Raw genomic sequence first — 27,983 nt, forward strand, 5'->3', positions numbered from 1 at the left:
ATGACAGTCACTTACTCCAGTAAAGTAGCAAATGCCACCTTCTTTGGATTTCACAGATTACTCCTCAGGTGGAAAGGCAGCATCTACAAATTGCTGTACAGGGAATTTATTGCCTTTGCTAGTCTTTACACAGCAATAAGTGTGTTGTACAGGTACATCCATTTCCATGTGACATATTCACGTCTCCTTCTTAATAAGAATCAAATGCTATGTAAAGGGGACAGTCTCACACTTCAAATCCTTTGGCTGATGACTGACTTTGTACTAAAAAACATAACCTTTTGCTTAGACCTTTTTTAATGTCCTTTATTTATATCTCACATGATTTTTGGAATGTTAAATTACTGTTGAACCATCATCTTCCAGTGATTCTAATCTCAGCCACCTGCTAGCTGATGATTGTTGTGTATATGTCATGTTCCAAAAACATTATGCCATATAAACATCTGCAGGACTCCTAGGTCATTACATGGTTTTTGCCACTCTAACTCTGCCCTGACTAAATGACCTGTTTTGAACGGCGAAGTCTAGACATATTGTCATACTTATGCATCTATGTCATCACCAATTAATAGATGGCAATTTAATAGGAAATGCTGAAAGGTGATTATCTTATGGTCCAGTTATGTAGTCCTTTCTCAGGAAATGGAAAGTTGAGTTTTGCCTGAGTAAGGACTGCAATAAGAGCCCATAGTTTTTAAGAGCCCAATCTCACAAGGTGCCAAGCATCTACTCAGTAGAAATTGGAGGCACTCAAGTCGGGATCCATTAAGAGACGTAGGTATTGCAATGCTGAGTGCCATGGCACCTAACTTTTAGGCACCTAGAAAATCCAGGAGCACCACTCTGATCCACAAAGCCAAGTTAGGTGACCAGGATCCCTATACAATAAATGGAGAGAGATAGGTGCTTAAGAATGTGATCCACAAAAGCTCACACACTAGGCCAGGAGCTGCATGAGCTAGCCAATGGGAAATGCTGATAAAAGGGGTGTGTGCTAAGTCCTGCTTATCTCCTGAAGGTAGGCACCTAGTCTAGGGTGCAGGGAAGTGCCTATCTCTGCTTAGCAATTCACAAATGGGCATCTGCCCCCTGCAGTCAGACAGCTTAGGTGCCTAACTTAAGGCATTTCTTGAAGGGAATGAGTGAGGCACCTGCCTCACTCTACACAAAACAGCTGAAGAAGGAGTTGGTTATGCTGCCGCACCCCTGAGTGACACAGTAATGCCGTCCTAACCCCAGGCATAGACAGCTTCTCCCATTGACATACCTCTCTGGGAGGTGGAGTACCTCCACGACAGGAGACGCTCTCCCCTTGGCATAGGTAGTGTCTTCATTAACCACTACAGCAGCGCAGCTTCACCACTGCAGCGTTGTAAGTGTGGACAAGCCCTAAGTCTGGGATTTAGGCACCTAAGTGCTTTTGTGGATCCCTCCCTCACTACCTCAGAGGAGAGGCTCAACAGCAGCACCTTGCAGGATCAGTGTGTAAGTCAGGGTGACATTTATTCCTGTGCAAAAGGCCAGCACAAGACCTATGTGACACTTCAGTCCCAATTAATTCCTCAAGTGTGACTTAAGTGGGGTGTATGTCTCATGCTAGTCCTCTGCGCATGGTGAATTTCACCTCGGTGAAGACAAGATTTCTAATGGAATGAAGACTTTCACTGATAAAATAAGTGGGAGACTTCAAATTATTTTTCAGTCCCTCTTTAGAAATATAATTGGAGCTCAACGTTTTTCTTTTTGGCGTAAAACAAGTTCTTTGGACTTACTTTGTCTATGTGGGCGATCACTAATCTGCCAAGATATACAGGCATACAGAAAGGTATAGTTGGTAGCAAGACTAAATCACTGGCATCTAAAGAAACAACAACAACAAAAACCTTCAATTAAAAAAAATCTATTCTTTCTTTAAATCAGTAAATAAAAACTCTCCCCTTTATTCAGTGTACACTGTGGAAAGCATTCTATATGAACAGCAGATTTTATTTTACAAATGTAAAACAACCCCAAATATTTGCCATGTATATCTTTTATATGGGATAAAATAACTGTAAGATTTTATATATAAATAAAATAATTGCTTGTGTTTAAGAATGTTGTATTTCCTTAGCTATCATTCTCTGTGGGAATCAGTCACTGTACTCCATTCTTTTTTTCTGACATACGGCTTATAGTTGCCCTAGTTTAAATATATTTGATTTTTTTGTGCATTTTAACTTATCGCCAAGAAAAATTTCTTAGTAGTAAATGAGATATACCTCCTGATGTGGAAAGAGTAGAGTTTTCACATAACAGCAAGTAGAGATTTATGCCCCTTTCCAGTTTCAGAAGATCTGATCAGATCACTTTTATTAAGTAGTCCAGTTGAAAAATGGGAGAAAAATGCATTTGCTGAAGTAGTTTGCACCAAGACCATTGATTTGTATTAGGTGGCATACTACAGGTGAATAGCACAAGTGGATTTTGTCACTTCAGTAATGAGAAACATTTTATGACTAGTGAATAATATTCCTCCACCCATCAGCTGCCTTATTACATGCTACAAATATTAACACCCTAAATGTTAATCAATTTAATTCCTTAAAGATTCATCTGTGCACATTAGCCAAGATCACTCCTAGTTTCAGTTATCTCGTTATTTATGCTTAATTGTCTTCACTTTATACCCGAGGTGTGCAGCGGTATTACAAAGGGATATATACATTTTATTTTTGCTACAGATTTTTTCTTACAGGAAGCCAAAAACGGTTCTTTGAAAAATTATCAATTTACTGTGACAAATATGCTGAACAAATCCCAGTCACCTTTGTGCTTGGTAAGTACAGCGTACCTGTGGAAAGAATCCACAAAGCTGCCTCCATTAGGATGTCACAAACGGCAATGCATGGAAGTATTTCAGAGCTGAAAGGCATGTTGGAAATCTGTCTCACAATAAAACCACTGCCATCCAGTAAGGTTGCCTTAAAGTCAAATTGCTTTTGTCAAGTCAACACCACATGTGCTTGAATTATCACTTTACTATTGGAAGATTTAAGTTTTTATTCACTAACTATGTTTGTTTAAATAACTATCTGAGCCTGATCCTGTGAAGTGAGTACCCTTCACTCCCATTTCAGTGAATGGGAGTTGTGGGTGCTCAACATCTTGCATGAAGCACTTAGGACCTTGCAGGATTTGGCCTTTGGAATGTAATAGCTACTTAATAATAGGCTTTAACTGTATCATATTGTGCATATTTTATAACAATTATTCTGGCAAATGAAGTTACCTTACAACCTAGGTAACATGCTACAGAATGAACTAAAACTCAACATTAGAGGACCTGAGTGTGTGTCAGTTTTGCAGCAAGAACAGTGATGCTGATATACTTTTTTAACATGCAGGATTCTACGTTACTTTGGTGGTGAACCGCTGGTGGAACCAGTTTGTGAATCTGCCCTGGCCAGACAGACTTATGTTCTTGATCTCTAGCAGCATTCAGGGAAGAGATGAATACGGGCGCTTACTTAGGAGGACTCTAATGCGTTATGTGAATTTAACTTCCCTGATCATCTTCCGCTCAGTGAGCACAGCTGTATACAAAAGATTTCCAACCATGGATCATGTGGTAGAAGCAGGTATTGTCAATTTCCTTTCCCCAATAAGTTCTTCCCTTTCTCTTACAGATGGGGATGTTGGAGATCTGCCTTGTATTTTCTTCTCTTTAATCCCTTATCCCTGTCAGATCACCCCATGTCAAATCTACCCACTGGCAGAGAAGGATTAGATAAAATGCCCTTAAGAGTCCAGCATTGCTAAATTCTTTATCTAGGTCCATTTTAGAAGAAGATGAGGCCCTTATGACTGAGCATGCTACATCTCCTCTGCACTCAGCCTTTCTCAGACAGGGGAGTGAGAGGATGACAGAGTGAATTTAAAAAAAATGTTTTTTTTAATTTAAATTAAATATGAGTTTATTTTTAAAACAACCCAATTTGAAATTCTGACAAACTATGTTAAGGCCTAAACTTACTATAATCTAAAAAAATCATTAAATTAAATGAATAATATTAAATATTACATGCTTGCTGCCAAAGTTTCAAAGAAAGTCATACCACTGAAGTGGTGGAAGTCACTGGCTAACCACCTGGAACCAAAGTTTGTTGAACTGCTAAAGCTTTTGACAGCTTCATTTCAGTTTATTCAACTAGTATAGTTGATTAACTAGTTCATTCAACATTAGGGAACCAGTTGGGAGTCAAAATAGAAGGAAAGCTTGATTTTCTTTTCCAATCTATGACTAAAAATGAGGTATGAGAGGAGGAGATCTACTAGTTCTAAAATCTTGAAGGACATGGTGACCATAAAAAATCTGTTCATGTCACTGAATTAGTTAGTTTTAAATGCGAAATATGTTTTGATAAACCTTTTTTTCCTTATATATCCAGCACATTTAAGGCAGTTTTATTTAACTAACCAAAAAATTTTAATTTGAATATCCATCCAAATAGAGATTGACACAAATCATGAGTAAACAATCATCATCCAGTAAATAAAAAATGCATCATTCACCATTTTCTAACATAATAAAAAAATTAATAAATAAATGTGTACAGATACAGTGCATTCTCTTTAGCAAAAAGAAGTACCACATTTGTTGTAAATGCTATATTTAATTGCAAATCAACATAATTTAATGGTTAGCAACCAGTGAGAACTAACCCTTCTTTAGGAAAATAACTAAAAATTCCAAACACTAAACAAGATTATGATGATGGTTTAAACCATGATTTTAGTCTGTTTGATTTAACTCAATCCATGCTGGAAGCTGAGTTTGGGAATGGTACGTGGATCCATTGCTTGGTAGCATACAACATCATTTATAAGCAAACAGGCCAACCCAATAGGTATTGTCATTTTTGTATGGTGCACGGAATAATGAGATGGCATCTTTTATCCCTTCTCTTAGGAAATACCCTTTTCTAATATTCTGGTGATTTAGTTCCCATGACCACCACTACACCTCATAAGAAATGGGTTCCCCCTACCACCCCTAAGAACATGTATTATCCCAATATCTACCAAGGAGCATACACATGCTTCAAGGCAGAAGCTGGTTGCTAACTAAGCCAAAATAAATTCCCTTTCCAACCTCCCTGCTGCACAGTTAAGTGCGTGGTGTGGTCTTATACCTTCTTCTGAAGTATTTGGAATTGGCTGTTGTCAGAGACAGGATACCAGACTAGATGTTGATTGGTCTGTTCCGACAGAGCAATTCCTGTATTCCTTCAATCAGGGCTTTGGAGCGGAGCCTGGAGCTGGAGCGCGGAGTAGCTCCGGAGCAGTGGAGTTGCAGGTTTTTGCCTGAAGCTGGAGTGGAGCCGGAGCACAGCTCCAAAGCACTGCCTTCAATGGTATCTTGTAAACTGTATTATTTTAGGAAACAACAGTAAGTCACTGATGTTACACTATGTTAAAATATGCTGTATATATACACATGAGAGTTTTAGAATATTTAAGAAAAAACTCCCAGCCGACTGCATTTTTCTTATTGACAGAACCAGCTCAGGTTGATGTCTTCCTTTTCCCAAAATTATGTTGAATTTTGAAATCCTTTTCCTAGCATTTTTCAACAGCAAGTTGTTTACCTGAGCCTGAGAGGTCAGTGAAGCTTTTGTCATTCTTCCTAGCCAACTACTCTTAGTACACACAGGAAAATTACAGCAATTCCTGCAAGCTAACCCACTCTGCCTCTCTGTACTAAAGACACCCTGTTCTTAAAGATACAGTGTATGAGTACTATACATACATTGCTGTAGATTGGAAAAGAAATATATTTCTTAACAGATGGAGAAAATATTCTACCACAGTGTCCCTGAACAAGTCATGACAATATAATCAACACTATACATCTGAATATATCTTGTCCCACGAATATTTCACAGCTACAGTACTGAACACTTGAGACCAGATTCTGCTAATCTTTCTCATGTTGAGTAATACAATACTCCACAATTAGTCCCATTCATAGTTAGCTATGGCTTTATGGAACAGACTACTTGTTGATCCTGCATTCAACTTAAGCAATGGTGGCAGAATCTGACCCTTAAAGAGCATCAGTAATTATTGAAAGAAAAGGAGTACTTGTGGCACCTTAGAGACTAACCAATTTATTTGAGCATAAGCTTTCATGAGCTACAGCTCACTTCATCGGATGCAGTGAGCTGTAGCTCACGAAAGCTTATGCTCAAATAAATTGGTTACTCTCCAAGGTGCCACAAGTACTCCTTTTCTTTTTGTGAATACAGACTAACACGGCTGTTACTCTGAAACCAGTAATTATTGAAGCCACTTATGCCAATTTTTCACCTCACTGTCAAACTGAAAATTGCTAAAGCAAAAATATTGCTACACATTTGCTTTTCCTGTAAATGTATTTCACACATTAATAGATTAGATTTTAAGGCCAGAAGGGACCATTATGATCATCTTCTCTGACCTCCTACATACAACAGGCCATAGAATCTCATCCAGTGATTCCTGCCTCAAGTCCATAACTTCTGTTTGAGCTCTAGCATACCTTTTAGAAAGATCTAAAGACTGCAAGTGATGGAGAATCCTCCATGTTCCTAAGTAATTTGTTCCAATGCTTAGTCACCCTCACGGATAACAGTGTGCACCTTCTTTCTAGTCTGAATTTGTCTAACTTCAGCTTCCAGCCATTGGCTCACATTATGCCTTTTTCTGCTCAAGTAAACAGCCAAAGAAATCCTTCCCCCACTGAGGTGCTTGTAAACTGCAAGTAAGTCACCTCTTAACCTTCTCTTGGATAAACTACATAGACTAAAAGAACAGGAGTCCTTGTGGCACCTTAGAGACTAACAAATTTATTTGAGCATAAGCTTTCATGGGCTACAGCCCACTTCATCAGATGCATAGAATAGAACATATAGTAAGAAGATATATATACACATACAGAGAACATGAAAAGGTGGAAGTTGCCAGACCAGCTCTAAGAGGCTAATTAATTAAGATGAGCTATTATCAGCAGGAGAAAAAAAACTTTTGTAGTGATAATCAAGATGGCCCATTTCAGACAGTTGACAAGAAGGTGTTAGGATACTTAACATGGGGAAATAGATAGACTAAGCTTCTTAAATCTCGCACAATAAGGTGAATTTTCCAAATCTCAAATCATTCTGGTAGCTCTTTGCTGAACTCTTTCCAATTTTTCAAGATCCTTTTTGAATTGTGGACACCAAAATTGGACACAGCATTCCAGCAATGATTTCACTAATGCCACAGACATAGGTAATATGCCCACCCTCCTCCTAGTTGATATTCCCTGCTTATGTATCCAAGGATCCCGTTTTCCCTCTTAGCTACAGCATCACTCTGGGAGCTCACGTTCAATCAGTTACCATGAGCCCTAAGTCCTTTTCCATGTCACTGCATTTCAGAATACAGCATCCCAACTTGTAAGATCTACAGTCTTTGTTCCTAGATGTATGACAAAATGCATGTTGTTCAAATGAGGGTACCTCAACAAGTGATCTAGATCACTCTGTACAACTTATCTGTACCCACCGTTATTTACCAGCTTTGATTTTTATATTTTCTTCCAGAGCATTGATGAAGATATTGAATAGCTTTGGACCAAGAACAGACCCATCTAGAAACATCCCCACTGAATGATAATTCTCCATTTACAATACTTATATATATACATATACATATCATATCATATCATATCATATGATATATACATATCAATTAGCTAGTTTTTAATCCATTTAATATGGGCTACAATGATTTTGTATGGATTTTGTTCATGGGTGGTGCATCACAGAGGCTGTGGGAGGCTAAGCCTCCCCAAACCTCCACTAATGCTTCCTGCTACGGCCCTGGACCGGGCAGCAGTGGGGCTCAGGGCTCCTCTGGCGAGCCAGAGCTCTGGGTGGCTCAGGTGGGTGGACCAGGGGCAGCTTGAATGGGCGGGTCAGGGCTCAGGGCAGCTCAGGCAGGCCTGCTCCAGCCATGGTGGGGGACTTAGGGCTCCTTTGGCCCCAGTGGATGAGAGTGGGGGGAGAGGTGGAGGGGAGTGGGGACAGGGCCTTGGGCAGAAGGAGTGGGGCAAGGGGATAGCCTCCCCGAATAGGAGGTTCATGTACCACCCATGAATTCCTAATTTTTCCAACAGAATGTCACACAAAACTAAGTCAAATGCCCGACGGAAGTCTATGATATCAATACAGTTACCTTTATCAACCAAACTTTTCTTCTCCTCAAAAAATTACACTGTTTATTTGAAAAAATCTATTCTCCATAATACCATGTTGATTGACATTAATTATGCTATCATCCTTTAATTCGTTACTGATTGCATCACATACACTGTTCCATGCTTTTAGCCAGGATTTCTAGTGATGCCAACACTGTACTTCAAAAATACGGGACAGACCTCAGATGTCCCAGTCTTGAATTGAGCCTTTGGGGCAAGACTCTTCTCCTCCCCATCCTTCCTAGGGCCTCTGAGGGTATGTCTACACAGCAACTAGACCCCAAGGGCTGGCCCATGCCAGTCGACTCAGGCTCACGGGGCTCAGGCTGTGGGGCTGTTTAATTGCTGTGTAAACTTCTGGGCTTGGCCTGGAGCCCGGGCTCTCCAGCTCTGGGGGCTGCAGAGACCCCAGGGCACACTAGGCCAGGCAGCCACTGCAGCTCCTATTCATGGTCCATGTGGGTGCCAGGAGCTGAGTCAGAGGCTGCAGTTGTTGATCTCTGCCTGCAGCAGTGCTGTACACTGCTAGGGGGTGGGGGTTGCACGAAGGGTATGGGCTGGAGGAAGGCAGCAGCAGCAGGAGGCTTCACTGCAGCCAGCAGGGGCACTATTTCAGATTTCAGTGGGGGGGCAGTTGTCAGTGGGGCTCCGGCGACAAAGGGGCAACTGGACTAAATTTGAGTGGCATTGTGACCCCGAGCAACAGGTCAAGTTGCCAACCGGTTGGAGCGCCACTCCATCCTGGATTTCAGGTGCCAGAGTGATGCTCCAGACCACTCCAGCGGAACTACTTCCCTGTTTGAAATATGGGATAAGAGGTGTCCCATACTGATTTAGTAGTAGGGGAAGGCAATTTTTGATTTAAGTAAGGGATATCCCTTATAATATGGAATATTGGCAACCCTAATATTAGGCTAACTGGCCTATAGTTACCTGGGTCATCCTGTTTACCCTTTAAAATATTGGCACAACATTAGTTTTTTTCCAGTCTTCTGGAACTGTTTCAGTGTTCCAAGATTTGCTAAGAATCAGTATTAATGGTTCATGAGCTGCTCAGCCAATTCTTTTAATACTCTTGGGTGCAAGTTACCTAGTCCTGCCAATTTAAAAATGGTTACCTTTAATAGTTGCTGTTTTACACCCTCCCTAGTTATTGATTGAACAGAAAGTATTTCCTTTATCACTGCAATGAAAATAACTAGTTCGGGACTACTTGGAGGCTTGTTTCACCATAACCTTCATCAATGATTAAACATGCTCATACTGTAGCAATCCAGTGCATTCAGCAATAAGGACAATGCTCCCTGCCATTACTGTCCCTCAGACAAACTGTTTAATCATTAATGGATATAAGCATAAATATCTTAACTTTAAAAATAATGGCTGTGGCACATAATAGTCTAGTCTCCAGTGGTCTGTAACACTTTGGTCTAATTGCGGTTGTTGAGCAGTAAACTCAAACAAACAAACAATACAACCCAAACTGAGCAACTCCAATCTTTCCCCAGCCACCTTTTGTAATGTGCTCATTCTAAATAAGCCCATCTTTACCTAATTAGCTTCCACATGGAGTACCTCCTTAAATTGACTCTGAAGCCTGGCTGGGAATTAAACCCCCTTCCACCTCAGCCCCAGGCTGCTGTCTGGCCTGATGTGGCCTCCTCCTAGAGACACAGAAAAATCTGTTCACCCTGTTACAAAAATATAGTGACATATTAACCCTGGGATACCTAAAATGGGGCCATTATCTTGTACACACGGACAATGTGCTAATAATCAGTTCAAGACCCTTCACCTTTCTGCCTCTGTTTCCCCCTCTATCCTTGTCTGTCTGGTCTATTTAGGTCCCAATCCTGCAAACACTTAAGCATGTGCTTAACTTGACTCCCAGTAGTAAAGTTAAACATGTGTGTGTAATTGTTTGTAAGACTGGAGTCTATGTGTTTGTATAGTCATGAGCACAATAGGGCCCCAGATAGCAGTTGGGACCTCTAAGCATTACCATCACACAAATATTATCAAATAACCACCATCCTTTTTGGATACTTACTAAGACTATTTTAGCTGCAGCATTTTGAACAGAATGGAAAAGTGAGAGCTAGAAAGCCAGGAGATTGCAATAGTCAGGATGACAAATAACTCAGGCATGAAGGAAGTAAGGAACCAATCATTTCCTTCATGGCTAGTTGTTTTCTGAAACTCTTCAAATGTTTGTGGTTCACTTTTGTTTACTGTCCGTTTCTAGTAAATTTCACCTTCTGGTTCTCAGGCAGTAATACAATGTAGGGATCAAGAGGTTACAAATGCTGCAGGGGGCTGTTTTACTGGTATAAAAATGGTTTATACTTAATTAATGGAAACAATTCTATTGTTCTTAGGATTAGTAAAAGATTGTTTTCCCCAAATCTATCTTTGGGACCAGCTTTTGCCTGACAGTGGCCAGGGCCAGATCACTCCACTGCAGGGGGGAAATGTGAGGTTCCCAGACCATTAACTGAGTAGGCAGAAGTGGGAAGAGGACAGTGGAACAGGTATGGAGAGATCGCCCTCCCTAACCCAGAGTATCCACTTCCTGGGCAAAGTCCCCTTGCCTCTCAGCCAGCTCTGGGGCTACGCTGCTCCCACTTCCACTATATGCACAATGCTGCTCCAGTGAAGCTATGCTGCTAGAGACAATCCTGGCTCCATCTCCTTCTGCCCCTGGAATCCCAATTCCCTTCTAACTGGTTGGGGGAGGGGTTTGTAGGTAAAGTGAACCCAGAGATTTGGGATTTCTGAGCAGAGTTCTCTTTCCCTCTCTTAACACTACTGAATAAACCAGAAGAAACAAAATCCTACGGAGAAGTATTTTAAGGGTGGTAAATCCATTCTCCATTGAACTTGGTTTACTAAACACACTTTTATTCATTATTGCCCATTCACTCCTTTGAAATGTTAGTGAAAATTTATCAGTCAGAAGCTCCTGTGACCCCAGTATCACTTTTAACAAGTTTTAAGACACCACAACAAGCAACTATTGTTGAATGATAATCTTTTGATATTATTTAGTTTCTTCTTGCCTAAAAATAGAACATTAAATCAGAGTGATTTGTGTAATACCTAGTATAGTACAAATGCACTACTGCAGCAGCAGCATATAAGAAAACAAGTTATTTTTAGACTAATGTATATTATTTGAGAGGCCTAGCTTTCTATCTAAACCTGGAGAGTTATTTAGGTAGATTTTGCAAGGAGGCTGATGCGCTATATTGGGAAGTTGGGTTTAGCACTGAGAAGAATGGGAGAAGGAAACTAATGGGGAAAGCTATGAGTAGAGTTCAGTGTAGTTTTATATAAATATTACATACACACACAATGCTCAGAATCATTCTGGTGCCTGGAAATTAATGTTCCATAAAAATCTATTTCAGTACTTGAGCTCGTAACATAGGAACCAATAATTTGCAAACTAACTGCACCTTGGGACACTATAAACCAGCTATTTTTCTTTTGTAAACAGGTTTTATGACAGTAGATGAAAGAAAAAACTTTGATCATCTTAAGTCTCCCCATCTTAAATACTGGATTCCATTTGTCTGGTTTGGAAATCTAGCATATAAGGCGCGAAAAGAGGGTAGAATTCGAGACAGTGTAGACCTGCAGACACTGATGAATGTAAGTAGGAAAAATAAATCTACAGAAACAGATACTGAAATCACTATGCATTGTCTGTTCACCTATATAACTTTATCTATTACATGCAACTTTCCAGTCTTTTCCTCCCCACCTCAGTGGACTTACTCTAGATTTGTACCAAGTGTGTTTGTCTATGCACATACTATACACAAAACCAAGTCCACCACCAAGTGCTTAATGTGACAGTATTTATATAAATGAGAGAGAATTGACTGAAACACCAAATCAGTGAGCAAAATTCTGCTCTCACTTTCACTTTCACAGTAACTCCACTGTAGTTAAAAAAAACCCAAAAGATGGAGAAGTTGTTTATCTTTAGGGAGCTTATCATTTTTATTTTATTTTATTTTATTTTAAGGAAAACAGTCTGCCCAAATATATCATGAAACAATCTATAACCCTTTTTTGTAATGTAAAATGTATCCTCCTGCCAATATCCCTGGACAGCATACAAATTTAAAATAATGGAACAATAGATAATTTGTTAAGAAGCTAAGCATTACACCAAGCTTCCTAAATCTATTGTACAACTGAATTTTTAAATATAGTGATGATCTACAGAATATTATTTAACAGATCAGTTTCTAATTCATTAAATTTGGTGCAGAGTATACTGTTTTACAGCCTTTCGTTTATGTGAAATGAATTGTGACAAACCCATTATTATTTGGGAGCGAATGTCACACATTTTGTTTTGTTTCTTATTTAGGAAATGAATAAGTACCGGTCTTGGTGTAGCCTTCTATTTGGTTATAACTGGGTTGGAATTCCATTGGTCTACACACAGGTACTGAGATATTACCATACCCAAAATTTGGACCAAGATTTTCAAAAAGAGGGGCCTAATGTTAGACTCCTAAGTCCATAATTAGGCACCCACATAAGTGACCTGATTCTCAGAGATGCTGAGCAGTCTGCAGCTGCCATCTTGGACATGGTCTCTAGGATGATTGTCTGGCCAGATATTTTAAGTTATGTTTGATGTGAAGGTCCTGGATGGTTTGGGAGGCTGGGAAGGTACTGGGAGGTTTGATACGTTGGGGATGAGTAGGTTATGAATTCTGCAGTACCCATTCCATGGCCACCAATAGATCATGTTGCCATTTTATTTGTAATGTCTATCTATAATATTTAAAATACTATTGTGTTAGGTGCTCAGCAGCCTTTGGGAATGTGGTGCCTTATACATAAAGAATGATTATTATATTATTTTAATGTAGCTTTTATTTGTTGCAGGTTGTTACTCTTGCGGTCTATACCTTCTTCTTTGCCTGTCTGATAGGACGCCAGTTTTTGGATCCTGACCAAGGCTATGTAGGACATGACTTGGATATTTATATTCCAGTCTTCACACTGTTACAATTCTTCTTCTACGCAGGATGGCTTAAGGTAAGCTATATTTGTCAGCTACAACAACAAATAATTTGGTGTTGATTTGGCTACATCTTTGGGGAAAGGTAATAGGTGAAATCCCCCCAAGTCAGCTCAAGTCAAGGGTCTAGATTCAAATTTGTTGTAAATTCATTGAAGCTTAATGGTGTTACACAAAAGGATAAATTTAGCACAAGGTGTCCAGTGGCTGATCTTCAGGAAGAGCTTAGAAAATCATCCGTTACATTTTCAATCCACCCAAGGCAGGTCTTACAATAAGTGTGGTTGCAAGAAAGAGTCAGGATCCTGAAAGTACCTCCTACGAGGACGTGAGCACTGAAAGCTCCCAGTGAAGTACGGCCTGGATCCACAAAGAGATCTAGGTATTGCAATGCTCACTTTTAGGCACTTAGAAAATCACAGACACAACGTGATCCACAAAGTCTAAGTGAGGTGCCTCAGCTCCCTATACAATGAATGGGAAGAGATAGGTACCTAAGAATGCTATGCACAAAACCATCGTGAACCAACCAACCACTAAGCTATCCAATGGAAGATGCTGGCAAGAGGGGTGTGTCCAAAGCCCTGCCCCTCTCATGGACTTACACACCTAAATCCAGGTTGCAGGGAAGTGTATCCCCTGGCTAGCAATCCACAGCTAGGAGCCCCTCTCCCAGAGTCAGCCATCTTAGATGCCTGAGCCATTTCTTGTGGGAATACATTAGGCACCTGCCTCGATCCAATAAAACAGCCAGAGGAGGAGGTGGTGCTGATGCTGACATTATACATTTTAGCCCAGTGGTTAGAGTACTCACCTGGATGTCAGCCTGAGGGGGAGAAAGGATTTATAGAGGGGTCAAAAGAGTGTTCTAACCACTGAGCTATTCTGGTGTGGGATTCTCTCAATCTCATCTGTCAAAGCTGTTCCACTGTGGCTAAATAACGATAGAGTAATTGGAACCAGGGGACTGGCTATAGGGTCTCCCACCTCCCAGGTTTGTGCCTTAACCACTGGACTGCAGTCATTCTCTCCCTCTCTGTCTCTCTCTCTCTCTCTTTCTGACCCAATGACTATTTAAGCATGAATCCAAATTAGAACAACTTCCACAGGAGAGACTGAGGGAGCCCCAGATCAGAATATTCCATACCTCAGTGGTTAGTGCTCCTGAAAGGTAGGAGACCCCGGTTCACTTTCTTCCCCTCTGCCCAAGGGGGGAATTGAATCTGGGTCTCCCACATCATAGGTAAGTGCGCTAACCGCTGGGCTAACAGTTATAAGGGTGGTGGTAGGAGCAGCAGAAGATTTTGAATGGGCCATGATCCGGTAGATGGCCTCTGAGCACAGTTACAGGGTCAGGCCCCATGGGCAAGATAGGTGGAAGAGTACCTAGTTTCTCTCAGTTCATGGGTCTCTCTGTTGCTTAGGTGGGAGACGGGTGTCCAAATACCTAGAAGGAGGCATCAGTGTGCACATGTCCAGAGGCAGAAACTTCAGAGCATCAAGGGAACTGTTACCCGCAAAATTTAGGCATTGAGTGAATTTAGGTATCTTCAGGGTTCAGCAGCAGCCAAGCAGGGTTTTTCTGGATAACAATGGTGCCTAAAACTAGGACTTAGGGCCCAGATCCACAGAAATATTTAGGGTCCTAGGTGCCACTGAAATCAATGAGAATTAGATGTCTAAATACCTCTGAGGATCTGGGCCTAGGTGCCTAAATCTGGGGATTAGGTTCCTACATACCTTTGTGGATATGGGCCTATTATCCTTGAAGAATCAGGACCTGGGAGTTGGACAATAAGATGTCCAAAGAAGGATGAAAATTTAGGCCATGAATTTCCTCCCTCTCCAATTTTGTGTCCAGTTGGGGAGATGGTGTTGCAGAGGAGGAATGGGGAGCTGAGCTCTAAACCACTTGTTTTGCTTATGGTCAAAGTCAGCCTGCCTTGTAGAAGCCAAATGGAGTTACCCACTTTCAGATGGCAATGAAATAGTGACAGCTAATATTGACTACACTACTAGCATCACATGAAGCAGTTAATTAAAGCGCAGAATTGCAAAAGAAATTGGATTTTTTTATGGCCATTGTTTTGTTTTGTTTTTTTTTAACAGATCAGTTAACATCTCCTCATCAGGTGTGTAATTAAACAATTAAGCAATATTCTCCCTATTGATTCCTGCCCCTGCAATTAATAACAAACTAGATTAATTCAAAGGGAAACTGAAATGAAAACTCAACCAGGCAGTACTAAGCAAATTCATATATTAAGCCCAGCAGTCACGTAAATCTCACTCTTGCTTCATTAAATCATTACTGTAAGCTTTGAAAAGCTAGTTGACACTAGCAAGACGATAAAAATTGTGCAAAACCAGCCATTTTTAGGGCCTAATATAGGAAGCCCTCTGGGGGAGTTTTGTAAATTGAGAGAGTCCTTTTGTCCGCAAGCATTTTCTCTGGTTTTGACTCATGCAGGTAGGTCCATGCCTATGTATCAGGTTCAGAAAGACCCTGAAACAGAGTCAAAATCAGTCAGAATTGTCACATTGTACCTGGTTTCACGCTGAAACCATGTGACACTGATTCTTTCCATAAATCATCCCAGGTTCACTCCAAAGGTTCGCAAACCGTTTGTAACCAAATCAAGCCAAGTATTTACAGTTTCACTGTCTGTCATGCACGTTTTGTGCAATTTTGTGGTAACACATATACCGAGCTGCAATGTAATAATCTTAAATACAAAAAAACCCCAACACGTTATGACACAACTCAGCAAAACTCTGAATATTCAGAATAAAGTCTTACATTCATTCTTACAAGAAATGGCCAAACAGTGAGTTTGGGGGGGGGGGGCTTATTATTGGTTTATGTGATGAGTTTAATGTTATTTTAAATTTAATAACTGGGATGATATTTATGCTCCTTATTGCCTTAAAATATATATTTTTTAAAAAAGAACAAAATCGTTCATTGTAAATTATCAAAAGAGTGGACTTCATTCTCTTACCTTGGGAAAAATTAATGGCAGTTAGTCTGATCCTGCAGTGGGAGAATCAGGTACCTTTTGTTTTCAAAGGTATAAATAGTTGTGTATGTATGTTATAATACACACTTAGGAGTAGAAACATTTGTTTTTTGAAGGTGCAGAAACTCACCCTATTAAATACATTTATGGGACTTATTCTCTACTGAGTATTCTTCAAGATTTTATTGATAGAATACCAAGGTTAGTTAGTATATTGTTAGTATATAAGGTTTTGTAGTATGTTGTATACTATTGTTAATATACAAAGGTTTTATTGTTAGTATACAAAGCAAAACTGGGCCAGTCTTCCTGAGTCTGCTGCACAGCCTCTAATTGTGACTTACGAACAGTGGAGTTGGACCTCTTGATTGTCCATCCAACAATGTAATCATAGAAGATGAGAGATGGGCCCTTCAGTTTTGGAATGCTCATTCCCTTAATCTAAAGTCCATCTATAGCACCTTTTCTAGTTGAGCTCAAGACCTCTACCAGCTTGGTCCTGGCAACTTCAGATGTAATTTTCATTATAAAAATCACTTTATATCAAAACCCAAAAATGTAGTGACAGTCTGCATAAACTTAATTTAATAACAGAATAAACAAAAAGAGGGGCCACTGGGCTGCTTTTACAATTTAAACAAAGCTGCCACTGAATTTCCAGTCTGCTGCTCCAAGAGTGCCATAGAATCCAGGAGTTTGGCCAAATGTAAATCCTGTTTTCCACAAACTCCCCAGGGCCTTCATACAGGATTGCAGATAGCGTCTCGAACCACTATTTTGAAGTTCAATAACATAAACGTGGCTAAACTGCTATCCATTCTTAGGCTGTGCGTCTGATTTGTTACCCATACCATACACAGGACAAGGTTTCCCATCACATGAGATGCTTGTCCCAGACTAATTTATAATCCATTCAGTTGTGATAGCCAGCAATCCAAAAATAGATCTTCACTGTACTGCACTGAATTCGTTTTCAGAGGATGTTCTCATGGGCTATATGCTGGTGGCAGGTCAGCCAGTCAAAAGGCCCCGGCTGAGGTTTTCCCTGCCACTGCACCTGAGTGTGCCTATCAGCTTCTGTTAGGTGCCGTGCGTGCTGTGGGCTCGCTGACTTAGCTGAGGAAGTGGCTCCACTTAGATGCCACGAGGCAGCTTGTTCTCTGGTTTATTTCTATCCAAGCAGCAACATAGCTATACTTGCAATGTTAATGCCACATACCAAAGGCATCTCTCCCCTCCTCCCTCGCTGAGTCTGGGATTTTAATTCTTATCTTCCCCTAGCTAGTGCATGAGACCCAGATACAATTTTCCTGTGAACACTGAATGGCATGATGTAGAAAAATCTTTACTAGATCGCAAATGCACAGGAAATTATTCTTATTACTCTTGCTAGTTATTTGTATTATGGGAGCAACTACAGATTAGAGCCCCACTGAATGTGGGCTGTACAAACACTTAGGAAGAGACCCTTTCCCCCAAAGAGCTTCCAATCTAAGCCCTAACTCTTACAATTTACGATGTGCAGGCTGAGTGTGCTGCACCCACACAGAAACCCATTGACTTCTAAGGGGCTCTGGGTCGGCCCAGCAATTCACCCCCAAATTGTAAATTGCAGGATTGAAATCTAATTAGCCATGACAGGCAAACAGTGGGAGAAAATAAGTATTTGTCTCTCCATTTTCCAGATGCGGAACTGAAGCCCAGAAAATTAAGTGACTTGCCCAAAGTCAAATGAAATCTATGGTAGATTTGGGAATTGACTCCCAATCTCCTGGGTTGAGGGCAGGGCCTTAACCACAAGACCCCCAGACCTGTTATAGCACAGAATCAGTGGGCAGGTTGAAAGGGGGAGGAGCCTTCTCCACCCAGCCCAAGCAAGCAAGATTTGGGAGAGTGACGAAGATCACTGGAGATCCTCCTGGTTCATTTAAGACACATAGACCCCTAAAAGAATGACTCTGAGTCACTAACACATCCAGTGCTCCCCCCAGAGAACAGCTGAAACACAGGAGTGCCCCTCTATGATAATCATAGATTATAGATGTAACCCTTCTGCCCGTCAGAGTTGGCAGCAACAAGGGCCGAGTTCAATATCTAGGCGATCCATTCCAATAACACAAGGCAAACCGGCTCAAGCCCCCACCCAGTGACCTGGGACAAATATATACCACCCCCGCTGGGGGCGCCTCCAAGAGGCAATACTTCCCCTCTCGCAAGCACAGAGTCTGAGTGTAGCAAAAAGCCTTTTCATAACAGAGAGAAACAACGTGGCATTATGTTGGGGAAACACCACCAACAGGATTCATAACACAACCCATGAGCAAAAAACCCACCCCAAGCAAATTGGGGCATGCCCCTTTCCCTTTGGTTCTTGAGTCCAGCAACCCCAAATCACCCAAAGTCCCAAAAGTCCAATGACCCAAAAGTCTCTGTCCCTGGTCAGGGCAGCCCCAGAGTTCGAATGTTTATCTGTGGAGCTTTACCTCCCAACCTGGGTGGAGATGGGATGGGGATAAGAGGCACCTTACATGATCTGAAACTGACCGCCCCACAGCTCCATAGGCCTCCGCTCTGCCAGCCGCCCCACGAACTCCTTCGCTCAGCTCCGCTCCGCGGCCCACAAGCAGCTCCCGCTGTCCCACGATCTGCTCCACCAGCCGGTCCACAAACTGCTCCGCGTCCCACCAGCAGCTCCCGCCGTCCTACGAACTGCTCCACCAGCCTGTCCACAAGGCACTCCAGCCGTCCCGCAAACTGCTCCACAATATATCTTCAGGCTCCCCCACTACTTGACACAACGCTCAGTGATTTCAGCTCTAGTCAGTTCAGATCTTTGGTGAATTCAGCTTGTAGAAGGGGAGCCTCAGTGCTGGTGCACTATTAGCCCAAAGTGAGCTCAGCAGCCTGTAACTAGACTCCTAATGGAATCAAAATTAGTCTGATATTCTACAGTGGAGAGAGGAGGAAGTGCAATTAGCATGTAAGGCCCTCACCAAGGGGCCCATGCCACCAAGTATTAATACTTGTCCCCAGCCTCTCTCCCCTCACAGAGTTTTAAAACCCAAGACTCTTGCCTAGCGAGTGCTACTTAGTTGATGGTGAGTCCCTTCATCATAACAAAAGGCCAAGTACAGTTCCAAGCACAGTTCCCATAATCAGCGTAACAACAATTTATTCTTCCTGCCCCAATAACAGAGACACTGGAGATCCCACAGCAGCCAAAGTGACCATTTGGGCAGCTATGGCCTCATTCTAGGCAGGGTGGGTGTGCCTATGCAAATGAGATCGGCCCCTGAAGTTCTTTTCCACAACTTGCCACACCTCACCACCAGATGTCAGGGTGGAGCTCATCCTGACACTGCTTACGTAGACATATCTGTTCTGTTCGTTCCCTCTGAAGCACCTGGCATTGGCCACAGTCGGAAGATGGGATACTGGGCTAGATGGACCATTGGTCTGACCCAATATAGCCATTCTTATATATACAGCCCTTCTTTGTAAGTGGAGCATTCCAAAGAAAACAAAGGCCACACTGTGGAATTCTTTCCAAAGTTAGTACAAAACCTGCCCCTACGCGGGGCTTTCTGGGATTCATACGACTTTCCCCAGGGATTGTTCACAAAGGCTTTTCCAAATGAAAGCCAGATGTTTGAAAAGAAAGAGCAAACATAAGGGGGAAATGGTGTGTCATTTGCCCCTTTTGCTAGGAGAAACCCCTCTGGCCAGTCATCTTCCCAGCAAAGCTGTCCATAGCCCTGTACTGCAATCCTGACTTTCCTGTTGGCTACAAGAGTCAGCCTTGCTTTCCTGGGCTGTTGAGGGAGAGGCTGGCTGGAAACACCCCCAGCTTTAGGGCAAGTTCCAGCTCATCCTGTTCTTGAAGCTTCAGTCTCAGGCCCTAAACCCAGAGGACAGTCTGAGTTTCCCACAAATTTCAAGCCGTCTCAGAGATCTCTTCCTCTCCCTGTGACCATGTCCCCCATCCCACAGATACGTCTTTTTTCAGAAAAAAACGGAGAAGGCTATTGCCAGCTCAGGTGGATTCCTTTACTAGCCCCATTGCAAAGACCTTGTCCCAGCCTGACTCTGCCCAGTTACCGTCACTACAGAATGGGAGCCCCCTGCTTTCCTGAAGGCCGAGCCTCCTTCTCAACTTAAATGATTTCAAAATAAAATTTAAAATAATTCAGTCTGAATAAAAACAAAATGTAGAGTCTGTTTCCTGTTTGCAATAAGCCAGGTAAAAGGGCACCCTGGCTTTCATTGCATTCCATTTTTAAGGCGGCGTGCTTTTCTTGACTAACACCAGGCTAGAGAGAAACACTCAGTATGACTGTTGTGTGGCTGCAAGCTCAACAATAGCTATCCCATCACAGGGTCATGCTGACCAGACTTAAGGATGGAAAGGGGATGTGATTGATTTCGAGGAGATTCCAGCTGTGATGTTTTCAGCAGGGTAAAAGACTATCATAGACAGTTGAGAGGGCTGGTCCCCTGAGTTGCTTTTTAGACAGTGAGGCCATCAGTCGGCATTCAGTCGCCATGTTGATGGCATTGATTGTGCAGGGAGGACTGCGTGAAGGTTGCCATCCTCCTCCCCTTGAGAAAGCTAGTAATGGGATGCAAAGCCTTTAGCTGCAAAATCCCCAATTCAAATCCAGTCCAGGTCACCACTAATCAAATGTTATTGCAAAGATGTGGGTGTTGGATGACTGTGTTGGGGCACTCCCACACCCCAGTCTGGAGAAAGCTAACAAGCCCCTCTGGGTTCACCTGCTATCAGATAGGCACATCTGCAGGGTCTGCATGAGCTGAAGGAAGCAAGTTTAAAAGGAGCGCTTGTCACAGAAAGAAGTGCAATCAGCGAGAAAACTTCTGTGCCCCAGCAAGCTGATGCTTGTTCCAGGGTCACTGAGAAGGGAAACAGCTAGCAAGCCTCTACTGCCCACAAGGACAAATTAGACCTTTATAAGGAAGCCAAGAGAATGAACACTCCCTTAAATGGGACCCCAGAAAGCCTGGAATGACGTTCCCAAGTGGGGAAAGGACTTTTAAAGGGAAAGAGACTCTGTAACCGCCTGACTGTGACCCTAGAGAGAGGCCCAGCTTATCACAGAGACCTACATGGAATGAACAGGTGGTCTCAGTACAGTTCCTAGGGCATTGGTGTCCACTTTAGAACCACCACAGTTGTGACTGACAGTATTGCAAGGAGAGGATAGTTCAATCTGCTCTCTAAATATGGTTCCCCCCAGATCAATTTGAGATACATTTGTTGGACACTGTGGGGAAAGCGTCCCATAGCACTGCCTAGGTACTGTGTGCTTATTCTACAGATACTGTATACAGATGACTTCACTATCCGGCAAGACAAGGTGGGTGTTGTGATATCTTTTACTGGACCAACTTCTGTTGGTGAGAGAGACAAGCTTTTGAGCTTACACAGAGCTCTTCTTCAGGTCCTGAAGTAATTAAGCTTAAAAGCTTGTCTTTCTCACCAACAGAAGTCAGTCCAATAAAAGATATTACCTCACCCACCTTATGTCTCTAATATCCCAGGACTGACACAGTTACAACACTTCATGATCCAGGACAGTCAATCAAACAGCTTTCATGACTGCTAAATTCAAAGCTGGGACCCAGAGCTGAACATTCCCTGTGTTCAGAGGAGTACAGATCTGTTTTGGTTCAGGCTTACCTTTATGAAATACAGACACTGATTTTCTTAAAGGTACCTCCTGAAGGTGTAGTGACTTAAGGCCGACTCTGCTGCCCGGTAGGAATAACTTTGTTAGTTATTTGGTGCAGAAGTCTGAGATATGTTAATTTTATCACTGCAATTCCATATACATTAAGATCTGTATTACCTGTGACCAAACGAAAATTAATATGCTGACATTACCTAAAATGCCAAAGTACCTTTACAACTGAGTCGGTGCAACTAGACTGGCAAAACATCACAATGGAATTCATGTTAGGGGAAACAAGGGGCACAGGAGAAAGAGAAAATGAAATCTTAACAGTCAGTCTCTTCAAAGCCATTTTAAGGCAACAGCATTAAGCTTTGCATATTGGCATTTATTCAGTCTGTGATTTTAATTGTAGGTTGCTGAGCAGCTTATTAATCCATTTGGGGAAGATGATGATGATTTTGAAACAAATTGGTGCATTGATAGAAATTTGCAGGTCAGTATTTTTGGTCTCTACTTTCCTCTCTTCTGCTTTACTGTAATATATTATAAATGTATTCCTTATAGGTCTGAGACACTAGCTAGTGGGACTGAGAGTTATACAAAATGATTCTTTACCCAAAGGGGATCATATCTCCAGAATCCTCCATGTTTTGTTTTTAGAGTCAATATATTATTAATTCACCATTCCATATGCCTTGTCTGCTGGGGAAAGGATGCAAAGCGAAGACACCTGAGCTGCCCTCTAACCACAAGCTCATTTCGTGTAACCCTGCCTGTACTCACCAGTTCAGCCACGTAGGAGATCCTGGCAAGACTACTCTGAACCAAATTCTGTTCTCATTGACACCTTTGCAAACTCACTGAAATCAATAAGGTTGCACCAGTATAATGGATAGCAGATTTTGGCCCTATATTTGTACAGAGCAGAGAGCCGGTAAATAATTTACAGGAGAAGTCAGCACTGCCAAATCTTGCTGTTGAAATTATTCCTACATCTCTTATGGCACAATTGTGACCCTGCCGCCCAGGAGAGTAAGGCACATGAAGAGCTCCATTACTTCCCTGCATGGGCAACTCACATTGGAGGTAGCAGAACAGGAAGGTGACCAGTCTCCATGGGGTCACCACTCCAGAGCAGGTGTGAAGCGAGTGGGGGCGGAGGGAGGAGTCACAGGCAATCAAGGCAACCTTGGTTCCACCCCTCACAGTGTGCTGGCCAGCTCAGCTGAGCCTGCATCATCAGAGAAGTATCTGCACCTGATATAGGGCTCTGAGTCAGTCTTGGCCATTCCTGGGGGAATGCAGCTAAAGACAACTTGTCACAAAGACACAGCTGAGCCCTTTATTTTTACATACGTAAGTCAATGGTACAAGGCTGTTCACGTGCTCTGTTGGAAATATTTTTAAAAATATGGACAAAGTTTGCTTAAAGATTCCTCTGTGTGAACTTCTGCATAAGAAACATCTCTACAAATAGCACAATAATAGTCCTCATATATTTCCTGAAAACATGGCACATCAGAGAATCACATTTAATTGGGGATGGGTCCTGCTTTTGAGCAGGGGGTTGGACTAGATGACCTCCTGAGGTCCCTTCCAACCCTGATATTCTATGATTCTATGACCATTTAGCTAAATAATCCAGTTAATAAGAATGCTTGCCAGAAAAGTTAATACTTTATCATTTGTGATTAAATGTGATGTAAGATGAAGGGAATTGTTTTGCAAACGTCTGGGGCTCTATCCCATTCTAATTAAAGTCAATTAAATTTGTTGCCATTGTGGGAGCAGAAATAATCTATTTCAGCTTTCTATATAGTGCCTATTAACATGGATCAGGCTGTAGTCACTATGTACATCTTACATAATGTCATAAAACTTTCCTAAAGAATATTTCCCATATAGCAGGAAATAGTATATTACACACAAAACCATATTTAAAGTAGTGTAATTACAACTACGACCCCAGGTCTCACTTCTGGCTGTGGATGAAATGCACATGAACTTACCAAAGATGGACAAAGATATTTACTGGGATGATTCAGCTGCTCAGCCACCATACACACTGGCAGCTGCCGATTACTGTATTCCATCTTTCCTTGGCTCAACTATTGAAATGGGGTAAGTAAGGCTGCCATCTTTTCATGATGTCATTAAGGCTACAAAAATGTGTATCCAATCATCATAATGGCCTATGGATTTTAAATGTATATCATGCATAAATATGACTTCAAATTTGAAGTTTAACATTTAAAAATAAATAGGTTTAAAACTATGTAATGGTTTCTTTTGATATGCACAGACGTGTACAAATTCAACGCCTGGGAAAGCTCAGTGGCCATTAGAAAACTAGTGATTTACATGATCCTTTTAGGAGAGTGACACAAACTTAGCCCTTTGGGTTTTTTGTGGTATTGTAGCTGTATAAAACAGCATAAACCAAAGAAACAGCAAGGTTTTTCAAAGAAATTGTCAAGGTACTAAATCCTCTATGTACATGATACAACAATTAGCACAATACCCATTTATTTGCTTGTTTCTTATACAGACACTCCCTTTCTTCTTGCTGGGTAAGATCATTCCAGACCTTTTGGGAGACAAACTATAGAAATGGTCTTATGACTTTTCAATTAATAATAACCCAGAATTGTTTTCTTGCATGTATACCAACCCTATTGCAAAGAACCAGCCGGAGTATGTGACACTGCTCGTTGTTCTGGCACTCTGAGTCTACACCGCTGGTGGAGGCGTGTGGTGTACGTGTAGCTACACGCCACAGTGAAAAGTAGGCTGTGTCCGCACTGCCGTCTGTAGCTACACGTGTCAGTGAGGCTCTGGCAGAGGGGAGGCAGCGGGGAAAGTCTGTTTTCCCTCCTGCCGGACCTTTTCCCTGCTGGCAGAGTCTCTTCCTGCAATGGAGAAAGGCTCTGGCAGTGGGACACTACACTGGTATGTTTAGCAGAGTAGTGAGTAGCAAGCTGTGGAAGGTATGTATTCACATACACACCCTTCAGGAGTGTTTATACTTTACTCACCTAAGCCATGTCCCTCCATCTACACTGCTATTTATATCCATGCTGGGCAGTATGTACACTACACGCTTGCCAAAAGAAACATGCAGTATAGATGTACCCTCATAAAATAAGGGGACAGGCCAGGCAGAGCATGAAAGGCTGAGTTAAAACACGTATGATGTGCTCTAGCGTAAAACAGATCGGTGAACATGAAGAATATCCTGTCCCTTTAAGAACCAAACAAATACTAGCGCTGGTAGAAATTTTTCATTTGAAACTTTTTTAAAAAGCAAAAGTGGCTTTTTCAAAACCTAAAACTTTCTTTTTTTTTTTCAAAAAATTTTCCAGTTTTTCACTGAACCCAGAAAAGTTGAAATTTTTGGAGGGGTTAGTTTTTTCTCCTTAATTCTCTTTTTTGCCACAAAATACAACAGAAAGAACTGTGTTCAGGATGTTTTTTCCTACTTTTTGTTTTGCCACACAGTAACTTTTCCAAAGTTCTTCAACTTTGGAAAAGTTACAGAGTAGCAAAAGGAAAAATGAAGGGAAAAAACACGCCTTGGCCATCATTTGATTTATTGCATTCTGTGAAGAGAAAGGGGGAGGAGAAAAAAGAGGAACGGGGAGGACCCAAAGTCCAAACTTCTCACATTTTTATAAAAAATATTTCATGAAAATATATATATATATATATATATTGTTCCATTTTAAATCCTTTGAAATGGTAAAAACTTTGAAATTCTGTATTTTTCCCCAAACCATTTCTCCGTTTTTTTCCAACCAGCTGTAACAAATATAACAAGGTTTCCTTCAGCCAGAGTTCAAAACCAAGGTCTAAAGGTGTAGCTTGTTTCAGCCAAGTCCAAAACAAATATCTAAAGCCAAATTCCACGTCAGCCAAATTCCAGAGAGGAAGAAGATTCACCACTCTCCTCCTTCATTCTAGTCCTCCTCCTAGTGACAAGTCTATCCTCCCTGGTGCTCTCTGCCAAACTAAATCATCCACTGTCACAGAGCATCCCATTTATAAGTACTGGAAGGAATTAATCAATCCATCAAAGTTGCCATGTCCATACCTGAAATCCCTACTCTCAGGACAGTCAACTTCTTCTACTGTTCCCTCCCATTGTCTTTACACCCCATGGCAAGTACTAAATGTGCTCCACTCACCAAATGGTGTGGCTGCAGTAACTCATCATTAACCTCAGAAGCCAGGCAGAAAAGCAGAAACTAATGGGTGGGATTTTCAAAAGGACCTAAGAGACATGGACCACAAGGCCCATTGACTTTCAATAGCACTTCTGCTCCTAAATCTCTTAAGCACTTTTGAAAATCCTACCCCATGCTCAGTGCTCAATTTGTAATGTGAGAGGTGTCGGGGCTCAAGCAATTAGGTGCTGGGGCTCAAGCAGTTTTTTTTACTTTCATAACTGAAGTGGCAAGCCCAGTGGTACTGGAGCTATGAACTACCAAGCCTAGAGTTTCTGGGGCTATGAACTGCCAAGCCGAGAAGTGCTAGAGCTCCTGGCACAAATTAAACACTGTCCACACTTCCAGGAGCACCATTAACTTTTGCCTGAGACTCTTCCTGATAGAATGAGGAATACACTGCACAGAGCAATTGTTCTCCTCCTGCTCCCGCAAAGCTCTGATCATGTGGAGCTGCCATCGAGGAGCGTTCCATTGTTCTGAGACAGGAGGGAGAACACATCAGCATTGCTGTGCTCCTCACCCCTTTCAGTGCCTCTGAAGATTTTCAGCCCTACTTTGCTCATATTTGTTCCTCCTATACCTCATGGAGGCCCTTTATTAGGAACGCATTTGTTCCTTAAGTTCTCTGACTCTCATCACTCACTGTTAATGTAGCTCCATTCCGCTAATGACAGGCAGACAGAAAATGGATCATTATATAAACCTTGTTTTCCATTGAACATGAAACCTTACCGCAAACACTACACTTCTTGTGATTCTAGAATAAAACAAATACAGAGTGACACACGCTGCATCGCTTTATCTTACAGGCTGTCCGATACAGAGTTCCTCCGAGGGGAAAACTGGCCCTGGGATGATGAGAAATACAGGCGACAGCCCTCAGTGCTGAGAAGAGTTAAGCGATTTCTGAGTGTCCATGAAAGTTCTCCCTCCCCAACCAGGAGGCACTATAGCAGACAGACAAGTGAGAACTCTGTGTTTTTCCCTGCGCATGAAAAGGGTCACATCAGCAGTTTGCAAGAAATGCATTCTAGAGGGAGACATTTTGCCTCAAAGGTCAAGAAGAAACATGAGCTGGCTGACAGGAATCCCCGACTGCACGCTAGCATAGATCTAGCAACTATTAGTGAAACTAGCAGAACCAACATTTTAGAAAGCTACCAATCTAGTGTCAATGACACGACAACTAAGATAGCTTTGCCAGTCCCCGAAGCAGTTGTCGCTACAACTGAGGCCAGAACACCCAACGCGTCAGACAGCCAGACTTTACAGACAGACACTTCCACAAACATGCCAACAGAACAGGAGCCCCTAGGCAGTCCAGCTGAGCGACATTCTGATCCTGTGGATGCGCCACGACCTCGTTCAGAAATGGCTATGTCTTTTACTGATTCTGGGCAGCATAAATCATTCACCATTGTAACACAGGACCCAAACCCTGATTTACACAAAAGTACGACAGCAGGTGATAGCAAAGATCAACACAGGAGCTCTGAAAGATGTTCCCCAGACTTCCATACACTCAGTATTACATTGCGTACAGATGCTGCACCTCTTTTATTGAATTTCGGAACACCCTCTGGACAAAGCACCTTACGTGGTGAAAGTAACATTGCTGCTCCCTCTGCTGCTCGAGATACAGTTGATATGCATCACTTATTGGAACATCTGGATGCTAAAGAAACAGCTATACTAGAATTCATTCATGAGAAGAATGAAGGAAATCTCTGA

The 27,983-nt window shown here is 41.9% G+C and overlaps 1 protein-coding gene across 1 annotated transcript; it reads left to right on the forward strand.

The window, feature by feature from the left end:
• On the forward strand, positions 1-27,983 carry BEST3 (bestrophin 3). Its single transcript, XM_077839399.1, has 9 exons — positions 1-152; positions 2,727-2,821; positions 3,390-3,623; positions 11,766-11,920; positions 12,651-12,728; positions 13,178-13,330; positions 22,439-22,519; positions 23,996-24,147; positions 27,062-27,983. The coding sequence occupies exons 1-9, from the start codon at positions 1-3 to the stop codon at positions 27,981-27,983; spliced, it is 2,022 nt and encodes a 673-aa protein (XP_077695525.1).

The sequence above is a fragment of the Eretmochelys imbricata genome, chromosome 1 (genome assembly GCF_965152235.1).
Source record: "Eretmochelys imbricata isolate rEreImb1 chromosome 1, rEreImb1.hap1, whole genome shotgun sequence".
NCBI classification, from domain to species: Eukaryota; Metazoa; Chordata; order Testudines; family Cheloniidae; genus Eretmochelys; species Eretmochelys imbricata.

Excerpts from the sequence above, each read along its gene's own strand:
- BEST3 (XM_077839399.1), top strand. The coding sequence starts at position 1 with ATGACAGTCACTTACTCCAGTAAAGTAGCAAATGCCACCTTCTTTGGA. Across the intron at positions 12,729-13,177 it reads TTCCATTGGTCTACACACAG|GTTGTTACTCTTGCGGTCTA; the intron begins GTACTGAGATAT and ends TATTTGTTGCAG. Across the intron at positions 22,520-23,995 it reads GCATTGATAGAAATTTGCAG|GTCTCACTTCTGGCTGTGGA; the intron begins GTCAGTATTTTT and ends CTACGACCCCAG.